Raw genomic sequence first — 20,804 nt, forward strand, 5'->3', positions numbered from 1 at the left:
CCAGAAGCAGCAGCAGCCTCAGAGCTACCCCTGATGCTAAGCCATGTGCAAATCTATTCAGTACCATTATGACTTTTAAGGCTCCTTTTCAGCTTTGTAACTGCACTTAAGAGGAAGATACTTGCAGCTTGGTTTTTTAATACAGGGACAAGCCTACCAAGCTAGAGGTTATGCCAGCAGATCCATAGGTTTAGACGCATAACTTCCCTAAGCATGTAGGAAGGGGTGTGTGTGTGGAAGCCATTTAAATTGCAAAAGGGTTCTGAACCCTCCCTGTAGCCCTCCTCCTCCAGTGCTCTTCATCCAGCCGAGGAAAGAAATGCCTGGCAGGAGAAGCTGCAGGGAAGTAATCACATGTCAGCACCAATGCTCCCTCTAAGCTGTGGAGTCTTGTGAGAAAAAGTTCTACTTTGTGAATTACTGGCATTAACGTTATGAACGAGTGATTTGGCTACTGCATAAATTAGTTTATTCCGGAGCCATCCTTCCTGAGCTAAGACAAAAATGTGTGAGCTGGAGGCTAAAAAACTGTGAGTTGGCTCACACTAACTCAGCTTAGAGGGAACACTGGCCAGCACCCACTCCCATCTTTCTATACGATTGGGGCACTTCCATACCTAAACGTGTGGAGCTGCTGCTTGTCACATCTAGGTTTGGCTCCAAATATCTGACTGTAGGGTTTCAATATAAAGCACACCAACTTGTAAATATACTCTTCCAAAGCTAATGAGACTTTAAGCCAGTTAATATGGCCAAAACACCAAATGTATCCATCTTATGCACCTCATTGCCTATTGAAAGGTAATGTGATTGGAGTTATCATAAGTGGAGCTTTCCAAACTTGCTCAGGTGCAGCATCCTTTTCCAAGGTAAGACTCGAAGATGAGCATGACAAATTGCAGTTTGTTTATATAAAATGACCCTAGTTTTCAACTTACTATTTTCCATGTGCAGTCCAAAAAACACTGCTACCTAATTTGGCTTTTGCTGATTAATTGCACTGAGACAATGGCACAAGTTACTGAGTTTCAGATACTTTCAACTAAACCGTAATCACAGCACTTAGAACAAGTTGGATTGAATCAAGATAAAGGAATCTCTTAGAACCTTACGCAACAGAAAAATTCCTTTCTTGCAGGTAGGTCACTAAAGGTTGTTACATGAACAACTGCTTGTCAGGAAGCAGCTGTGAATTGTTCTTCTTGGCAGCTGCCTTCATAAGAGTGAGGAGTTCATCTGGTATTGCCCAAATTGCCAAAGGGCAAGGATAGGATATTTGGTTCCATGCAACATCCTACCAAGTAAGGCAGCCACCACAGCGAGAGATTTAAAATGGCCATTGTATTGTGACTAGCTTGTGCTACTACTTTTACTGTTAATTATCACAGAATGACTAGTTCCCATCACTGACTTCAGATAACATGAGCAAACCAATTCAACCTTTTCTGTAAGTTTCATTTAGTTTTATAGCCATGAATGCACTGTGTCAGATGATCAATCACTAATTCAGTTATACTGTTACCTTTGTTTGAAATACTAAAAATTTAGGGTCTTGAAAAGGAAATCCTGTTGCATCAGAAGCCTGCTCCAGTATACAGTTAACCCACATATTTATTCTTGATATATTTGACTACATGCTCAGTGAAGGTGCTTTTAGTTTATCAGCTTCTAGTCCTCATTAGTAGTTTAAAATATATATAATTCTAGTGCAATTCTCAAAGAATGAGCACCCACAAACAAGTGTGTCAGAACAGATATAAACCATTTTTTCTAAAACCAGGGAAGTTCACAATGTAACAGTGGAAAAGCAGGACTCTACAACAGGACAAGCAAGGGTACTTAAATTGAGAACAAAGCAAGATGACTCATTGAGGCAGATTACCACCGTTACAAGTCATAGAGAACCTCAAGGATGGCAGCGATTGACCAGGCCTGAGATTCACAGCTGAAGGAGCAATACTGCCCGTTTTCATTAGTCAGTTCTGGAAGCCCCTTCCAAGAAGATCTGCAGAATCAAGATAAAATAAAGTAATAAATCCCTTTCAGAATGATTTAATATTTTAATTTAATGTCAAATTAAGACGAGGACAAATCTCACATAAGTTCTGAGTCGCATGAAGGTGTTCAAAAATTATTTGGATTGACAGGACTTTGATTTTAAAAAATCATGTACAATAATATGGATTGGATCCGGTGCAAAACCTTTGCTGACAGAAGGACTTTTATCAGTGAAGGGGGATCTTCCTGCCTCCTCTCTTGATGCAGCCCAAAGAGCCCCCCCCCCCCCCTTTTGTTGCATCTGGGGAACAGTGAACCCTAGGAACAGCATGAGGGGACAGTAAGGTTTGCCGTGGGAGGGAAGAACAGGTGAAAATTGTCTCTCCCTTTCATCAGTGTATTTGTCTATTGGATGGAACCCTGTAACTGGATTTAAAACAAAATAGGACTAACCTATGTTAGCAAACAGAAAGCAAGGTATGAAAAATAATTGGTTAAAAACTAGAGTAATGTTATTCTGTATGTGATCTCTCACAACAATAGCTACCTTTCAGGTAAAAGGAAATGAGACACCAGGAAACTATGCAAACTATGTAAAACAGAATTGTTCAGGAGGACATTTTTACAGAGGTATTATAATGAAAGCAACAGGAGTGCAAACTATACTAGTATGTATAGAATGTATTATCCTCTTCTCACTGCTTTGTTGTTAAACTTGTATGTTAATTCAGAAAATAGCATTACATGTCTAATAGTTTATGTTTTGTTTCAGATTACTGTAATCCTAGCCCTATTATATTCTTATCAGGCATTTCATCCTATGGATCACATTGATTTGCACTGCGTAATCTACCTTCAGTCTCAGTGAAAAAGATGGACTATAATATAGTAGTAGCAGTAATAATAATAATAATAATAATAGTTATTATTTGCCTTCTCAACTCTATCCAGGAGAAGCCTTTTATAAGGGGCAGGAAGGCTGACAAGTGCGTTCAGTATACCAGCTGCTTGGTGGACGTGCGTATTTTTGCATCACTTCTGCATCATCTTCCCACATCTCCAGGGCACAGAAGGCTTTTTGGGCTCCAGTATGCCTGATTAACATGGGGTTTCTGGTTTCTGCAGGGACCAGGCTGAGAGCGACTTCCAAGTAAGAGTTTAAAGTTGAGACATCAAAGTATCACAACAACTGAAATAACTTTTGATGGACTCTGGCTTCATCCTGGTCAGTAAATTAAAGCTGAACACTGTTTTTTGTTAGTCTCGTACCAGGTCTGTTATAGAATGGTAGCTATGTTTTAATCCCAGTTAATATGTCTATTACCATATTTGTAACTATTGCATATACCTTAATTCTCTATCAATTTCTCCCTTTTTTATTCTTAAGCTGGGAGAACTCTTTAGTGCTTGGAATCAAATGAATATCATCAAGCCATAATATTTCCAAATTGTACGAAGAAAATTCAACTCACCTCTCAAGATGAACATAATGCCGAGAAAGCACATTCTTAACCAAAAACACAGTCTTTGCATAGATCTCTGGACCAATTAACTTGGCAAAGTACAATTTGGCACGAAGAAAATACCCAATGGGCCAAAGCCACTCCTGAAAAAGAACACAACAACAGAAGTGGCATTATAGTAACATCTTTAAGGTAAGGAACACTGAAGTCTACTGAGGAAAATAATGTTAAAAACACAAATCTTACAGGCCCTTGATGGTAATTAAATCCTCTAGCCACATTGTAGTTGTCGTTGTCTAAGGCATTGTCATACACACCACAGTAAACCATATCGCTGTAATGAACAAAGAAAGAAAGCAGTAAATATCTTCAGAGAAAGGAACATTAAAACATAGGGATTGGATCTTTCCATTTAATTGCCATCTCTTCTAGTACTAGGACCTTTCTGCTGACACAAGACCCTCTTTGGTTGATGCCAGAATACTTTGCTACTGACTCTGCAAGGCCAAACTGTATTTGAATTTGAAGAATTCACAGAGATGGAGATGCAAGCAAGGGCACAATATAATTTTAAGAGTTTTGTCTCTTCTACATAATTTCATATTACTCTAACAAAATGTCAAGTGTTTATAAATCTCTCACGATGTGTTTTTTGGTGAAAGATAACCGAAAGTTTAGAGAAACTTCTAGGGTTGCCAAGTCGTTTTCTCTTACCGGCGGGGAAGCCTCGCCGGTCTCCAGGAGCTCTTTGTCGATGTGCGCGTGCACGTCGCCAGCACGTCACCGGAAGTGACGCGCGGCGTCGATCATGTTGAGGGCGTGGCCCCGATCGTCGGAAAGAAAACCATAGAGTTTTTCCTCTGACGATTGGGGCCATGCCCCCAACGTGACCGACGTGGTTGCATCACCTCATGCTGCGCTTCGGGGGTTGGAGTTCCCCCCGGGGCCAGATTCCATGGCGGCGGAAATCGGGCCTCCGAAGCAGGGGTTTACCTGCCCCCCGCCCCCACTTGGCAGCCCTAGAAACTTCGGATTTAAAAGGTATTTTCATGTTGATTCACAACATGTGAAATACTTCAGTTAGGTGCTGTGATTAATGAATTACCACTCCCCCCCCCCCGGTAAGGTTTAGAACGCACCCACTAAGGCCTCTGCAGGAGAGTCTTTGGACTTGTGGACCCCATTCCTTACTACTGTATACAGAACCTAGCTCCACAGGGCCAATTTACAGATGGAGTGGGGGTGTTTATGGACGTTTAGTTCTTCAGCTGACTTTTTATCACACTTACTCTGGGTCCAATGTTTTCATGCCAAGCGAACCTAGTAACTTTTGCTCTACGATTTCAAGTGCTTTCCAAGCTTTTTCAGGAGAAAACATTTCTGGTGCCTAGAAAAAAAAGAAAAGAAAAAGAGAAGAGGCGTGAAAAGGAAGAAAACAATTCATTCAAAAAGGAAACAAAGATCAGAACAGGTCATTGAATAGCTGTATTCTTCCTTTAGCTCACATTTTAAATCCTTTTCTCTCCAAATATTTCCATCCTTTAACCTAAAATCAATATTTTTAAAAAACTTCCCTGCTGTGCTGGTAGAACCCTTTTCCTCATCACCACTGTGGCCAGTGCTGGCAGCTGAGCCCTGGCAAATACCAGGCATACTTGGAATCAAAAAGATAAAACAGCTACGTTGCTGTGAAAGTACCATCATCACTGTTGTAGCTGAAGAAAGCAGCCACAACATCTTACAGTGAAAGCCTGTGATCCCTCACGGGTGGTTACTCACAGCACCACAGCTGATTGTTGTGTAGCAGGTAGACTTTGTCATCTGCACCTCAGATAATCCTGAGGTCTGCTAGGACTTAAAAGGGAAAGTGATAGTGTCGTGCCGAGTCACACAGCAGTGCACAGCAAAGCTGTAGATCAGGCTCTCAAAAGAGAAAATACTAAGTTAACCTTATGTTTATTCTTCAGGATCTTTAAATGTTTACAATAAGGTTAAGAGTTTTGGCGAGCTCTCTCAGAAGCTGCTTGAAATAGCTGCTCACCACCACCAAATCATACCATACCCATTTAAAGGTTATCAAGCTTGCCTGCTCACATATGAATCTACCTGTTCACTCTGGTCATCTCCAAAGACCTGCTTCAGGTGCCCCTCTGCCACCTGAGGCTAGAAGGGTGGCCATCTGACAAAGCGCCCTCTTGGTTGTGGCCCCAGAACCCCATCCCAAGGGAGATTTGCCTGTCTCTCTCTATAGGTGTCTTCCGCCAGAGGATGAAGATGTGGTTTTGTTTGGCATTCCCTCCCTAACTCTCATTAGCCATCCTCCTTGTTTGTGTGCCTGTGCATTTATATGTCTTATTTAATTATTAGATTCCAGTCCAGTCGCATCTTACAGACCAAGAACAGTTCCAGGGTATAAGTCTTTGAGAGTCACAGCTCCCTTTCAGACATGAGTAGAAATTGAGATCTCTTTTATCCTAATCAGAAAGTGGGAGATGTGTTGTAAAGAATGCTTGTAAAGGATGCAAAGGTACAGTGCATCTTGTAATCAGCTTGATTAGAGCAGAGGGAAAATGCTCGGGGGCAGAAAATTAGCATCTCTAGTGAGATAAGAATCCTATATCGGTATTCAGCCTGGGGTGTGCGTCCGTCCATTTTTCTGAATTTGTGAATTAGCTCAAGTTCAGCAATCTTGAGTTGTAATTTCCCCTTGAAATTTCATTGTTTGAGGACTGCCACTCTTAGGTCAGCAATGGAATCACCTGGAAGATTAAAATGTTATCCCACTGGTTTTTGAGTGTTGTGGCTTTTAATATTGGATTTATGTTCACTGATTCTTTTGCATAGGGACTGACTTGTTTGTCTGAAGTAGAGAGTGGAAGGGCATTGCTGACATTTGATGGCATGTATAATGTTGGAAGATGAACACCTGAGTGAATATATATTGCATTTTAAAACACTGTTTTAATGTTTGAAGTGTTCATTGCCTTGGATACCCTGAGTTGGGTTGAAAGGCAGTATAGAAGTGTTTTAAAATAAATAAAAAAACTTATTTCAACAAGCAAAGGGGCATAGAAAAACTGAACAGCATACTTATACAACACTTACCACCACCATTGCTATGGGGAAGTTAGGCCTTAGTTGATAGTCACACCAAGGACTTGATGCTCCACAGCTGTCTTTATAAATGCCCCGTTTATGAACCAGAGTGGGATGCTTCTCATTACGATCTGCTGGGTTCTCAGAGACAAAGAACAGCTTTTCAAAGTGTGCTTGGATTTTCCTGTTCCATTGATCATATGTAATGGTCTCCTCCATCCCTGGAAAACAGCATAATAAAGAAGACAGTTACTGAATATGGTCTGAAACCAAGGGAAGAAAAAGGTATAGAAATATGAAGGTACTGGAGCTACTCTGACAAGCTCTTTCCTTCCTGCTTATCCTCTGTGTTTCATTTTCACATTGATTAGTCCATTTACCTAGATGACAAAGAAAATGCATGCTTGCAATTGGCTCTGTTCCATATCGAATCCCACCATCATATCTGATGCACTCCAAGAGTGGCCAAGAAGAGGGATATAAGTGAATCTATTTCTCTTTTAAAAATTCCCCCAACTATTCAAGGGTTTGAGTTCCTGTCATGGCTTTATCACTTCTTCTGGGGTCCCAAGAAAAAAACATGTGACTAGGAATCTATTTAGCTACAGGGAGAAACGGACTTTTGATTCTATGAAATGCTTTATAATTACTTCGGATATCTGCATCTGTCAGTAATTTTGCCCTGCTTGGTGTGTTAATACGCTGAATAAGCTTGATGCATGAAGTTCATAATATTTCTGTTCCATTTTCCGGCCAGAATTGGCTCCCAAAGAAGTTCACAGGGATCAAAACCAAATGCAAATAACAGTCCTTGGGGAGGGCGATTTTCAGCTGAACTAGATTCAGCCACAGTGGAGAGGTACCTGGCTGCTTCCTCCCTCCCTCCAGTGGCCTTACCGGTTACAGTTGGAAGCTGGAGGGAAGTGAGAGTGCTATTTTATGCTTCTGTTAATTTTCTTGTTCATTAAAATACAAGAACACTTGTAACTGTGATATAATGTACAAAACACATTTCTATTCAAATCAACAGCAAGTGTTCTCTTACAAAAGAAGACACACGCTAGTTTTAGTAATAAATGCCGTCCATCTTCTTCTTTCTTTTACTCAGACAAATTTTAAACCTGACTGCCTAGTTTCATAATTTATGTAAACCCTCCTCAGCTCAGGGGTTTCCAACCTTTTTGAGCCTGCAGGCACCCTTCAGAATTTTGAGGCAAGGAGGTAGATGACACTACAAAATGGCTGGAACAGGAGGTGGAGACAAACATGAAAATAAGCAAGGAGAAAGGCATTGGGAGCATAAACACTGAAAGAAGATGCCCAAGGGAGAGAATAACATGCAAGCAGAAGACGATGAGCAATCATTGGGGGGGGGGGGAAGATGCATGCTCCACCACTCTGGTGCTCTGTAGTCCCTACCACCTTACAGTTGATCTGTGGGTTCGGGTTACAGGATCTTGGATCCTTCTCCATTGAGCAGTGGTGGGGATCTAAATCAAAAGCCCCCGTAATTTCTAAGCAGGCAGTCTTCAGAATGGCTCCACCTACTTTCTGGAAGCACAGGGTGGGCACCTTGGGAAGTGACTGCAGGTGCCAGGGCACCTATGGGCATCATGCAGCTGATTTTTTTCTCCCTTCCAATACTTTGTGTACAATATCCTGACAGCAGCAATCGTATACACCACTATTTCTCACTTTATAATCATTATTTCTTTATTTTTCTCTAGAACAAACAAACAAATTCAGGAGGGGGGAAATATCAGAAAAGTTTCCATTGCTTAACAATTTGCAACTTAATTAATAGAGTTCGTTGATTATTTTTGACCATTTTAGTTGTCATTACATATTTTAGGGTATAACCTTTTAACAACATAATGTCTCAAATTCGCTAGATTGTGACTTATCATAATTTACGACCCAAACATAAAATCTCGACCATGTCTTCTCAAACTCGTCCTCGGCTTGGTTTTTTAAGCATAAGGACAGTTTATCGATCTCTGCTATATCCAATATTTTATTAATAATTTCATCTCTAGATAGTATTTCTTTAGTTTTCCAATATCTGGTAAATATTATTCTAGCTGAGGTTATCACACGCAGTATAAAATATCTGTCATTTTCCCTATATTGTTCAGGTATTATACACAATAGAAATATTTCAGGTACAAAAGGACTGGAAGTTTTTAGTGCCCATCGGGGAGGGCGGGATATAAATATAAAAAATAAATAAAATAAAAATAAATAAATAAATAGTGTTTTTTGTATTACTTCATGTACCCAAGCTCAAAACTTCTTGGCTTTTTCACATTGCCACCACATGTGAAAAAAGGACCCTACTTTACTCAGGCATTTCCAACAGACATTAGGGCACCTTGGATCTATTTTTGATAAAATGTCTGGCGTGATGTGCCATCTGTGGAACATTTTATAAATATTTTCCTTGTAGGAAATTGATCTTGTGATTTTAGGTTCCTCTTCCAGATCTGGTCCCACTTATCCAGGTCAATATTATGGCCCATGTTTTGTGCCCATTTTATCATGACCCTTTTGACCCTTTCCTCTTGTGTTTTGTCTTCTAGGAGCAAATTGTAGAATTTTTTAAATAAGTTTTTGGTCTGAGCCCATCAGTATCTTGTCTATTTCTAAAAAGTTTGAGTAAAAACAAATTGCTTTATCCTTATGGTATCTAGATTATACTTGTGTCTTTTGCCACCAATCATGCAATTGTATTTCTTTAAGTTCTATTATCTAGCAGTTCTTGATATCTCGGTTTCTTCTCGGTTGGTGTTTGGATTTGTAAGGGCTTCTAAAGGGGCTACCCATCTTGGAGTTTTAGCATACAAATGTTTTTTAATTACTTCCCAAACTTTCAGTAAGGAAGCCCTTACCCAGTGCTGTTTAAAATACTTGAAGATATCAGACTTCCCGTACCAAGTGTATGCGTGCCAGCCTAAGTGTAGGTCGTGGCCTTCTAATCTCAAAGTTCTGGCATTTTTTAATGTTATCCAGTCCTTAATCCAGGTCAAAGCATCAGCTCTATAGTATAAAGTTCAATGTGGAAGGGCGAGGCCTCCTCTAATCCTGGCATCTTGGAAGTATTTTAAGATTAATTCTTGGTTTTCCCCCAAGCCAGATAAACCGTGTCATAATTTTATCTAGTTCTCTAAAATAGCTTTGGTTCTGTATCACTGGTATTGTCTGGAATAAGAATATCAATTTGGGAAGTATACTCATCTTAACTGTGGCAATTCTTCCCAAAAAAGCCAATTGAAGATCTTTCCATTTATCTAGTTTTTCCTTTGTCTCCTTTAGTATTTCAGTATAGTTGTTATCCCTTAGAGAGCTCGTTTTATTTGTTAGATTAATTCCAAGATATTTAACCTTCTTCTGTAGCTCAAACCCGGTTACCTCTTATAGGTGTTCTGCTTGAATCTTAGTCATGTTTTTAACTAACATTTTCGGTTTTTTATAGTTTATTTTAAACCCCGCCACATCCCCAAATTCTTGTAATGTCGACTTCGGCATGTTTACAGAGTTTATTGGGTTTTCCAAAGTAAACACCAGATTGTCAGCAAACGCTAGGGTTACCAAACCCCCCCGGGGGGCGGAATTCCCCCCGGTTTCGAGCCCCGATTTCCGCTCCCGCAGAATCGGGGCCCGGGGGAAACCCCACCCCGCGAGCGCGTCACCAGGAAGTGACGTCAGACGCTGGGGCGGGGCCGCGCCATTTGAGGGGAAAACTCTTTGTTTCCCCCTCAAATGGCGTGGCTCCCGGACCTACAGGACTCTCCCCCGCCGGTAGGAATTTTCGAGTTGGCAACCCTAGCAAACGCTTTTGTTTCCAATCCCCTAATTTGACTGTCACCTCTGATTGTATCTAGTAAAACTTCAAGTACAAAAATAAATAGCAATAGTGACAAAGGTCAACCCTGTCTGGTCCCTTTACTTATCTCTACATTTTGCGTTAAATCGCCACTATTTCTCTGTGTTGTAAACAAAGATTTTTTTGTATAAGTCATTTTTGATTTAAGCACAAAGTATGTGTATGGAAAGACATCTGAATTAAACCAGAAGCCTGCACATAGAGCTACAGCAGTTCAACAACAACAACAACAACAACAACAACAACAACAACAACAACAAAATATCCTTAGGAACCCTTGCCTTCCTATCAGAAAATGAAGGATAAGTGCACTGTCTCCAGATTTAAGAATGAATAAGTAGAACAGAAGCAAATTATAATTAAAGTCAAAGACAAGACTGAACACTACAGGATGCTACAAAATTTTTGATCAGGATAACTTTATTAATTACTATCCCACCCTTCAAGATCTCAGGACAATGAGCTTAAATGGAATTTGATCCTAACAGCACTGTAAGGTGTAATAGGACTGAAAGAAATCTAATGGCCTGGAGTCATCCAGTGAGTTTCATGGCACAGAGGAAAACTGAAACCAAGTCCCTATAGTGCATTTTGCCCTCTAACTTCTATGTCATTTGTCCTCTATCACTGCCCTCATACCATTGCAAAAACTTTTAGGCAGCCAGGTACTAAAGTTTTTTAACTATTTCAGTTCATCTGAAAAATCGAACAAGCTAACAGATGGCGGAACAGAAATTATGGCTACTTCTAAATATACATTTGTAAGTCAACAGCATATTAATGAAATTTAAGCTCATGTCAAGCACTCAAATTACAGTAAGAGAAAAATGCATTTGAGAGACAGGGTCTTAACACAGACAGGAACTGAAGTAAGTGAAAAGCCAAACAGCACTGAACAGAACAGTTTTTACAATCCTTGTAAGAAAAAAACATTTGCACCAGGAAGAAAATTTTGAACATTCTGAAGTACTACAGAGGAAATCTTGACCTGCATTATCTTGCTGTAACTGCATTATTTTCTACTTTCATAATTCCATTCTTTATTGCATTGTTTATGACACATCATGTCTGATATTTTTTTGCATTGTTTCTAATTCCTGTGACCTCAGTCCTTTTGCATTATTTATTGGATATACCATGCTATTTGACTGCACTGTTTTAGGAAGTCTGCATTTCACTGCCATATAATATTGTATAACATTCAGAAAGTTATGTTTGGGGTTCTATAGAGAATCTCGTTTGTTAGTCCCTTTGTTTTGCTACTGTAGTTGCAGAGTCCAATACCATGCCTTTTCACAGTAACTCCACAGTAACTTTTGCAATCTTACCATGCCTTTTCACAGTAACTCCAGAATAAGGAAATATATTTTTCTTTGACAGTTCATGCAGCCAGCGAACTGTTGATTTGCACAGGCCAACAATTTCCACAGCAGAGCCATCTCTAAGAAAAAAGGATGGATTTTCAGCAGAGTTCCAGTAGCTAGATACATCCCATCAACATATTCAGAGTTTTTAATCAGATAGAGGCTTTTAAAAATATTTTTGCTAATTCAGGAGGACTTCACTGCCAGTTTAACAGAGGCAAAAATTTTATTATGATTTTACCTCAGTCAGATTTATTGTTACAGTCAACAACATGCACACTCGGTCATTCTACGTGATTTTAACTCAGTGCTTTAGCACCCATTCTTTGTTAAACTCATTTTTTAGTTCTGCACCCTTCAGAATTTCTTTCTTTCTCTGCACTAATGAAGTCTGTAACCCCACCTCTCAGACAGTCCTCCCTCAGATTCCCTTCTCCCACCAAGTCTATAATCTCACCAGTCACCACCAGTTTTCTCCCATTTCTTCATCCTCCCATTTCAATTATCCCCTTCTTTCTTCATATTACAGGTCACACTCTATTCCAAGTTAGCTTATTTTTTTCTCTTCACCACCTCTGCCATCTCATTCTCCATCTCCCATTGCTCAGTTTCTCTTTGTTTTCCTATTTTTACTCTTGCCCCCCCCCCCAGCCTATCCCTTCAATGCAATAGTACAGAAGGCTTTAATCCTCAATAATTCATACTAGTGAAGGCTTGCAGATACAATTATGTGCTTCTGAATTCATGGAGAGGAAAAGCCGTAGTACAGATCTAGTGATGCAGGAATTGCCCCCCCCCCCAAAGTGCTTAGGCAGACCTCAGATATTTCCCAATGAGATAAGAAAGGGACTACAGACAAATGAGTATTTGGAATTCCCTCAGTGGGCCACAAATAGGATAGGCTGGGAGCTGCATATGTTATGCAGGCCTGATATAAACAGACCTGGATTAATGTAGTCTTAACACACAAAGGCTTGCATCCCATTAAAAATCTCCCAGCGAGGGAAGGGATTTCTGTCAGCAGAGCAAACTTTTCTTGTCCCACCCCAACGGTGCAGACCAAAATGCCCTCTGAAATTTGGCTCTGGGGGACACAGCATGTCTGTGTATGTGTGTGTGGGGGGGGTGGTCAGAGGTCTGCTTCAGATGACGGTGAACTGGCAAACATTGCCCAACTTTTCCATCAGCAGAAACTTTTTGCTGGATCCAACCACAAATGTTGCTGAAATTAGGGGAAGCCAAGGCTGAATGTCCTAGTGAGGTCTCAGGATCACACACCCACATGTAGGAATTCGAGTACAAATCTGGTATTCGCATACAAAAAAGGGGTGGGTGGGAATCAGGTAGGCTCTTTAACTCAAATACCACCTCATATGGGATTTCTTATCTGCAATTGCAGATATATACAGTCTTGGGGCTCACAATTCTGCTTTTATCATTAGTTGAAGACGTTCACAAGGTCAGAAAACCACAGCACTAAGAGAACTTAAGGATAAGAAGCACAGTTCAGTAACTGGCCATAAAAATATACTTGTCTAACATCTAGAGGACTTCATGTAGAAGAGCAAACCCTATTCAGATATTTCCACATCAGATTGCACAAGCACCTACAGAATCTGTATGTTTATGAGTCATTAAACTATACATATAACATACTTGACAAAAATTGCCACACTGCATGTCTATTTATTTATCAAATTTGTACCCCGCCCTCCCCACTGGAGCAATTGTTCCAATTATGGCTGCCAAGGTTTTCCACTGACCTACAAATACAGTTTGGAAAATATGCACAGTTTCTTACTAAGGAAAATGCAGCCTAATGCAAATATTGTTCTGAAAACTTACTAAACAGAACATAGATGTATACTCTGTTTCCATGGTCCCACTACAAATTTAAGATGTCAAGAATAATGAATTATAAGTGTGACACTGTACCTTGGAGTTGCTGGAATTCCTTTATTGCGAGCTTTATCGCTCTCCCCCATCTTATCCATCCATGTGCCACAATTGAAACGGTTCCCTCCATAGACAAAGCCAGTCTCCACATCTATACCTGCAGTCACATTAAAACCTACCAAGCAAGAAAGTCCGATTTTACAGAAAGGAAAGAGGGATGGATAGATCCAACAAATAACCTTTAAAAAGCATCCAAGGTATACTTTAGTAGAATTAGCTAGGATCTCCTGTTGGGCACAAACTATTCTTACCACAACAGCTATGATTGAAAGTACATGAAGCTTTAAAGGGCATAAAGTCTCCAAGATGTTTAAACTGGGAAGAATAGCTCTCCTTTTCTAAGTGAGTGGGTTTAGGTCTCTAGAGCATTTATTTTTATCTGTTCCCTCTGCTTGACAGAGTTGTACCTTCTTGGAAAGAGCCTGTTTGGTTACTGGATGGTTTTTTGCATGGTTTTCTCAGTCCCTGTTGCCTTCCCAGGGACTTGTTTAAGGTGAGTCTTTTCTGCAGGGCTTGTATGTGTGGAGATTCGTTCAGTGTAATTCCAAGAACACTTTCCTGGAAGTAAGCCCCCTGACTAGGATTCTGAGTATACCTGCTCAGGATTGCACTCAGACTGCGTTTTTAAAATGTGCTGCTGTGGGACTGCTTTTGGAGAATCAAGGTAAGTTAGTTTTTGTATGTGAATGTTAGATTTAAAAAACTGTAAATGACTGGTTGAACATAAAAGAGACAGTATATAAATCTTTCAAATAAACAAACAAAATTTATTTCTGCTGGTAGTGCTGAACACACACACACACACACACACACACACACACACACTCTTGCTGCATCAGAACTTGTTTTTTAAAAGTCCTCTAAAAGATAATGTACCTTCATCTCTCATGTTTCTATCTATTTGTGGGCCAGCATTCCTCTCTCGGAACTGTATGCCTTGCATGTGTCTCTGCATAGCTTCCTGTATCACATCATATAGAGGCTGATCCTGAGTTTTGATGGATTCAGATATAACAAATAGAAAATAAAGGGAGGTATGATTACAAACATACATACTTAGTAACGAGTCTCATTAAAAGTTTAAATTGCCAAAAGTGGGTGATTATTATAGTAAGCATCGAGTTGCCTTAAAAATTATTACGCATCCCCCTATAAAACAGTCCAAAATTTCTTGAATTTTGGTGTACTGCCAATTATAACAAATTGACACGCTAATAATATTCTGATGGCAATAGTCACACTTTATTCTCCTTAAACAGATATTAAACATATCAACAATAAAAATATTTATTACTCAGAGAACAAAATACTGAAATAAGAACAGGTTTGGGAGGTTTTTTTGCAGGGGAAGGAGAGGTATTGCATTTTAATGTTGGCAAGCATATTTATTAGTTGTGTTTCCCATCCTTTCTCCAGGAAGCTAAATATGCAGTGCACTGGAAACCTAAGTGGTCTCCCATTCATGTACAAGCCAAGCCCAGACCTATTTACGTGACAGTGAATCCAACCCACTTTCAAGATATTCAACCATTACCCTACGTAGGCCAACCAATACATATCATCATGCCCTCCCAGCAAAGCACGGGGTGATTCCTACTCAGGAGTCATTTCTCCATGACTCAAACAAGTAAGGAAACAAAATGACAAACTAAGGCAAAATCATAATTACGTTTCTGCCCGCTGGCTGAGGAGCGGAATCATCTGTAGGATACATTCTGGACACAGGACACCTGAGAATCTCAGTACCGTTTGGAACAACTTTGCAGTAATCCTGAATACACTGAAGCCACCACCACACAGCGTCACGGCAATTGAACCTTGCATGAGTGCCCTGACCAAGCAAGTTGGGAATGAGGCCATGTCTCAGGGTACCAGCAAATGCCAAAATTATGTTCCTGAAAGCAAGGGAGGAAGAGAAAAACAGAAGCACACATACAATTGTGGGTCTGAGCTTACTCTCATAAGCAAACAATTCAGTTCAAAAAGAAAAAGATCTAAATAGCAAGTAAAATGTGAAACGTAACCAGAATGCCAGGAATGGAAATACTCCCTCTTTTCCTCCTGCCTCCACTTTTTTTGCTGAACATTAAAATATTAAGGGGAGAGGAAGTACTGGCATGAACATCTGTATATGACCCCAACCACTTAAATCAGCCCAATTACCCCCTCCCAATTATCCAAATTTTTCTCTTCCATGTGTTTGTATCCATGTCAAGAGCCACGTCACCCAGCCACTAACAGCATGTGTATTTGGTCATACCTAGCTTCCAAGTACCGTCCAGTAACTAACATCAGACCTCTCAGGGCAATAAACGTGTCCCTTCCCCAACAGCGGAAAATGCCAGATGAAAAATGAGGTAAACCTGTAAGAGATAATGCACATACAGCTTTGCAGTGCAATGGTTTCAACCTCCCCTAAAATTCTCGTATCCATTTCCCCCTCCTCACCAGTAATTTAATCCAAGCCACATTTGAAATGCATTCCATGTTTAAATATATACATCTTTATTGGAGGCAGCTTTCAATCACCATTATTAAACCAGTAAGATAAAACGACTCATCAACACATAGGTGTCAAAGTGACCTTTTGGTTAGTTCTTTGTTTCTTATTGCACTTTTGTTTGTTAACACTTCCTTTGAACCAAACTTGGCTATACACTAATCTGCAAGGGTCCAGTTTGTGTAGCAGCTCCTTGCACAATAGAGGAAGAATGTCCTCGAATCGATGGACCCTCAGTTTGCTATACTAACCTCACTCTGCCTTGGCATAAGCTGCTGTTATTATATCATAATGAAATTGATACTTAACACTGCTGTGATTCTATCCCAAACAGTCCTTCTGGCAAAACGCTGGGAACAATGCACTGACCTATTATGCATACTATCAAGTGAACATCTAGATGGTAATGTCCTGTACTTGTTTGCTGCTAGTGCCCTAAACTGGAAACTAAGGATGCTCACTTTCTAGATACTTTTGTATCACTGGTACTATATTTTTGTAGGCTAGTTGTGCAAATCCCACCAGGGAAACCATATAACACATAGTTACTGCCACTTGAAGTATCAGTGCACTGCTATAAACACGTGTAAGGTAGACAGTGGATGGAGCTCAGCTGATAACGTTAGTGTGGTGGGGGGAGATACGCAGAAATGCACTGAATATGGATGTGCTTACTATTCGAAGTGCCGTTTGTAAAGCCCTCTAAGAGGGTCTAAAGGGATCTATTATCACTTGTAGTATTTTACAGAGACCCTAGCCCATTGCTGGAATAAAAAATAGACATCTGTGGCTGTAACAACTCTTGGGGTCCTGGAAAAGTTTCACATAACATGGATTTTCTGAATAACTTTGGAAAATATTTATACTTTAGGTGCACCAAAAGAAATTTAGGAATTTGGATAGCTGAAATTTTTAGAGCTTTTTTTGCATAGACATCCTTTTGCCATCTCAGCACCGTAACAGATCATCATCCGTGCAAGGGTTGAAGACACTGTTAACTGTACATATGTTCAAGGAATTTCCACAGAACTCGAGTTATGTATGTGAATTTCTTGATCCTTGCACTCAGGAAAGCATGTTTTAAAAGCAGAAAATTCATTCTGCAGAGAAGAGTAGATGGTTGCTTAGAAACTAGACATTATAGCAACAGAATTCCATTAGCATGGAACACAGCATCCAAGAAAGACCTAAGGAAAGCAAACTGGAAGAGGACTAAAGAAAGAAACAACCAATGACAAGCAGTTCAGGGTAAATATTTTAAGAAACCTGAAGCCAGAAACTGAAGAAAGATCAAGTAAAATGTAATTTAAGAAAATAATTCAAGATAGACAGGCATACTGAGAGAGAGAGAGAGAGAGAGAGAGAGAGAGAGAGAGAGAGAGAGAGAGAGAGAGAGAGCGAGCACACAAGTAGAAAATTATACCATGCTGATATTCAAAATCTAGTTTGAAAAACTGCTTAGTCTATTGTTCTACTAGTTATTCTGCTTACAAAACCTCCCAGAACCAACAAAAAGCTGAAGTTCAAAAGCTTCCATTTTTGTTTGCTAACAGAAATCTCATCACAAAAGCTGCAGCACAACTGTGCAGAGACCAACACAATACAGGTGTTCTATTGCAGAGTATAGTTCCAAGGGCTGTCTGTATCTTCAAGAGATTCAGGACTGCCACTGCTATCCTCTGCTTCTCAGTAGGAGATGGGAAATGACAGGGCACATACCCAGGAATAAACCCAGGTTCTATTTATTCACTGGTGCTGTCTTTCCCACCCATAGGTTTTAGTCACATGTATGTCACTCATATTTCATGCCCACAGATTGCCTATAGCTCTGTGGAATATCAGCAGCCTCATGTCTGCTGCCTACAACAGGAACAAAATGGTCACACTCATTTTATTAAAAAATTATATCAATGATAAGGGACTGTATTTTTTCTTACCAGCTGCTAAAGAAACACAGCACTGTTCACTTTCTTTTGTAATTTCATTCAGCCTGTAGGGAACATCTTGAATGGCAGGGGACAGAGGTGGCAAAGAAGGATATTTTCCTATTCCACACATCTGGACTGAACCCAAGGAAAGATGTTTAACAAATGTCGATCCATTCTGAACAAAGCTGTAATTAGAGCAGCACTATTTATTTCAAGACTGAACGTATTCCTCTTCAAATTTCAAATAAGTGATACATGTGTTCTGGATCATCTGCAGCTTTAACATGTTCCCTCCCTTATTTTTTTTTTGTTAACATTTAAAAAGCCAAATGTCATGGAGAAAGCAGAAACACTGTTTTCCTTGTATTATGGTTCACTGATAGATCAGCCATAAATACAGGTTCAGAAATGGCTGGAACAATTTGGTTCTGCTCCAGGAAATCTTAGATGGGCTCAGCAGGTTCTCTGTCAGGATATCAGAACGTAAATTCTGGTCTTATTTACATTTCCTGTTGAGGTTTCCTTATCAATGTCATGGTGTTCTGCAGTTATTTTTGCCTTTAACCAAAACATTCTGGTGGGAATTAATCAATATTTTTTGGAGACAACTTACAAAGATAGCTGAGAGTCATTAAGTCATGAGACACCACATGATGAACATGCATGTATCAGTCATACAAGTATCAATCACCCCTGAGGGTGTTTGAATTACAGAAAAGTGATGGAGGGAACTTTTTATATAGTCTTTTATGTAGCCTCTTACACGTACTCTATGGTAATATCTCCTGTACTTCTTTAGAAAAAATATAACACATTACAATTATATTGTATGTGTACATAAGACACCTAAAATATGGATCACCCTTTCTGCAACTGTACTCAAAACATACCTTGACATCTGCTTCCAAGCCACATCAAGCAGCGTTGTATATGCACCAACTAATATGGCATCAAAGTAACATGGAATGAGATAACGAGGAACCCGCTTCAAGTAGATAAACATTGCTTTCAACCACTTGCCAACCTGTTATTTCAAAAAAGCAAAACTGGTAGAAATGAATTTGAATATGTCACTGAAATAAATCACTGAATGTTATGTCCAAAATTACCATGTAACAGCTTTTTTAAAAAAAATCTGTCTCATGGAAATTTCCTCATGGAGGTTTGTTTAACTTACTTCAGCACAGGCTGCAGCCCGGGAAATGAGCCGGTTGCTGACATAGTCAATCATCCAGTCTCCAGATCTCAAGTTACCACAAAAAGGGTGTCCCAAATCATTCTTTGGTCGTATGTCAGCCATCACTGACATCAATCCTGAAAGTCCATTGAAACATGGCTCTGCATTACAGGTCATGAGACTACCACAAACAGAAGATCAGAATTCCAAAAGCAAAAACTAAGACAACAGCTATGGGTGGTGGAGGAGTTTTTTAAAAACAAAAACAAAAAATCAACAAGTATCAGAAATCTCAGTCAACACTGGTTTAGTTCAGGGAAAGTTAGAATGTACACAGGTTTTTTAAAAAATACTGGGCTTTTCCCTTTACTGCTCATGCTAACACCAAATCTGTGACATGTCTGATATGCTCTTCTATTATGCACCCTAAGCCTGCACTAAGGTCATGTCATGTCAACTGGTACCAAAACTCAGTTTTCAAAATAATCTGTGAAATGAGACACGCTCATTGCAATCCTAAACGGATCTACACCCTTTTCAGTCCAGTGAAATCACAGAATGTTAGAATTGGAAGGGACATTGCAGGTCATCTAGTCCAACCCCCTGCACTCTGCAGGAGCATAGCTGAAAGACAGCCCTACAACATACCCAAAAGATGGTCGTCCAGCCTCCGCTTGAAAACGTCCAGCGAAGGAGCATCCACCACCTCCCGAGGCAGTCTGTTCCACTGCTCAACCACTCTTACAGTTAGGAAGTTTCTCCTGATATTTAGCCGGTAACGACTCCCTTGTAATTTCCACCCATTAGATCTAGTCTTGCAATCCGGAGCAAGAGAGAATAGATCCTACATGACCCACTGCATGACCCATCTTCTACATGACCTACATCAACCCACTTAGAAGAAGGGTATAACTCCATTCAGGATTGCACTGACAGGATGTGTTTCATGGCCATCTCCTTGTTTGGTTTATTGGAAGAGATTCCATTTTTTTACTTGTAGAATTTTACTTGACTTGTAGAATGTAATACAAAGGAAAAGCTGATGCTTGGAGAGTTCAGTGATCAGGATGGGGATGTTACTGAGCCTCTGGACCAGTGAGCTGCTGGACAGCCTTTATAGCAGGACCCAGGAAACAATGTGAATATAAAGTGCCATCAAGTCACAACTGACTTAGGGTGACCCCAGCAAGGGGCTTTCAAGGCAAGTAAGAAGCAGAGGTGGTCTGTCATTGCCTTCCCCTGCAGAGCTTCCTTGGTGGCCGCCCAATGACCCTGCTTAGCTTGGCGTAGTGGTTAAAGAGTGGCGGACTCTCATCTGGAGAACCAAGTTGGATTCCACAGTCCTCCACATGAAGCTCGCTGGGTGACCTTGGGTCAGTCACAGCTCTCTCAGAGCTCTCTTAGCTTCCCCTACCTCACAGGATGTCTGTTGTAGGGAA

At 40.2% G+C, this 20,804-nt stretch overlaps 1 protein-coding gene across 3 annotated transcripts in view; it reads right to left on the reverse strand.

The window, feature by feature from the left end:
• Nucleotides 1-509: 509 nt before the first annotated feature.
• AGL (amylo-alpha-1, 6-glucosidase, 4-alpha-glucanotransferase) overlaps nucleotides 510-20,804 on the reverse strand; it is a 53,851-nt gene continuing 33,556 nt past the window's right edge. For all 3 annotated transcript variants that reach the window (XM_015421468.1, XM_015421469.1, XM_015421467.1), the window contains exons 23-35: nucleotides 19,366-19,502; nucleotides 19,079-19,212; nucleotides 18,198-18,373; nucleotides 16,021-16,123; nucleotides 15,430-15,655; nucleotides 14,637-14,748; nucleotides 13,740-13,875; nucleotides 11,769-11,881; nucleotides 6,567-6,778; nucleotides 4,751-4,848; nucleotides 3,708-3,795; nucleotides 3,471-3,604; nucleotides 510-2,005 (exon numbers count right to left, since the gene is read on the reverse strand). In XM_015421468.1, the coding sequence (XP_015276954.1) occupies nucleotides 1,888-2,005; nucleotides 3,471-3,604; nucleotides 3,708-3,795; nucleotides 4,751-4,848; nucleotides 6,567-6,778; nucleotides 11,769-11,881; nucleotides 13,740-13,875; nucleotides 14,637-14,748; nucleotides 15,430-15,655; nucleotides 16,021-16,123; nucleotides 18,198-18,373; nucleotides 19,079-19,212; nucleotides 19,366-19,502 (1,787 nt within the window). In that variant the 3' untranslated portion in view covers nucleotides 510-1,887. The remainder of the gene's footprint in view (nucleotides 2,006-3,470; nucleotides 3,605-3,707; nucleotides 3,796-4,750; nucleotides 4,849-6,566; nucleotides 6,779-11,768; nucleotides 11,882-13,739; nucleotides 13,876-14,636; nucleotides 14,749-15,429; nucleotides 15,656-16,020; nucleotides 16,124-18,197; nucleotides 18,374-19,078; nucleotides 19,213-19,365; nucleotides 19,503-20,804) is intronic.

This window comes from Gekko japonicus, unplaced genomic scaffold (assembly GCF_001447785.1).
Source record: "Gekko japonicus isolate JY-2015 unplaced genomic scaffold, Gekko_japonicus_V1.1 scaffold911, whole genome shotgun sequence".
NCBI classification, from domain to species: domain Eukaryota; kingdom Metazoa; phylum Chordata; class Lepidosauria; order Squamata; family Gekkonidae; genus Gekko; species Gekko japonicus.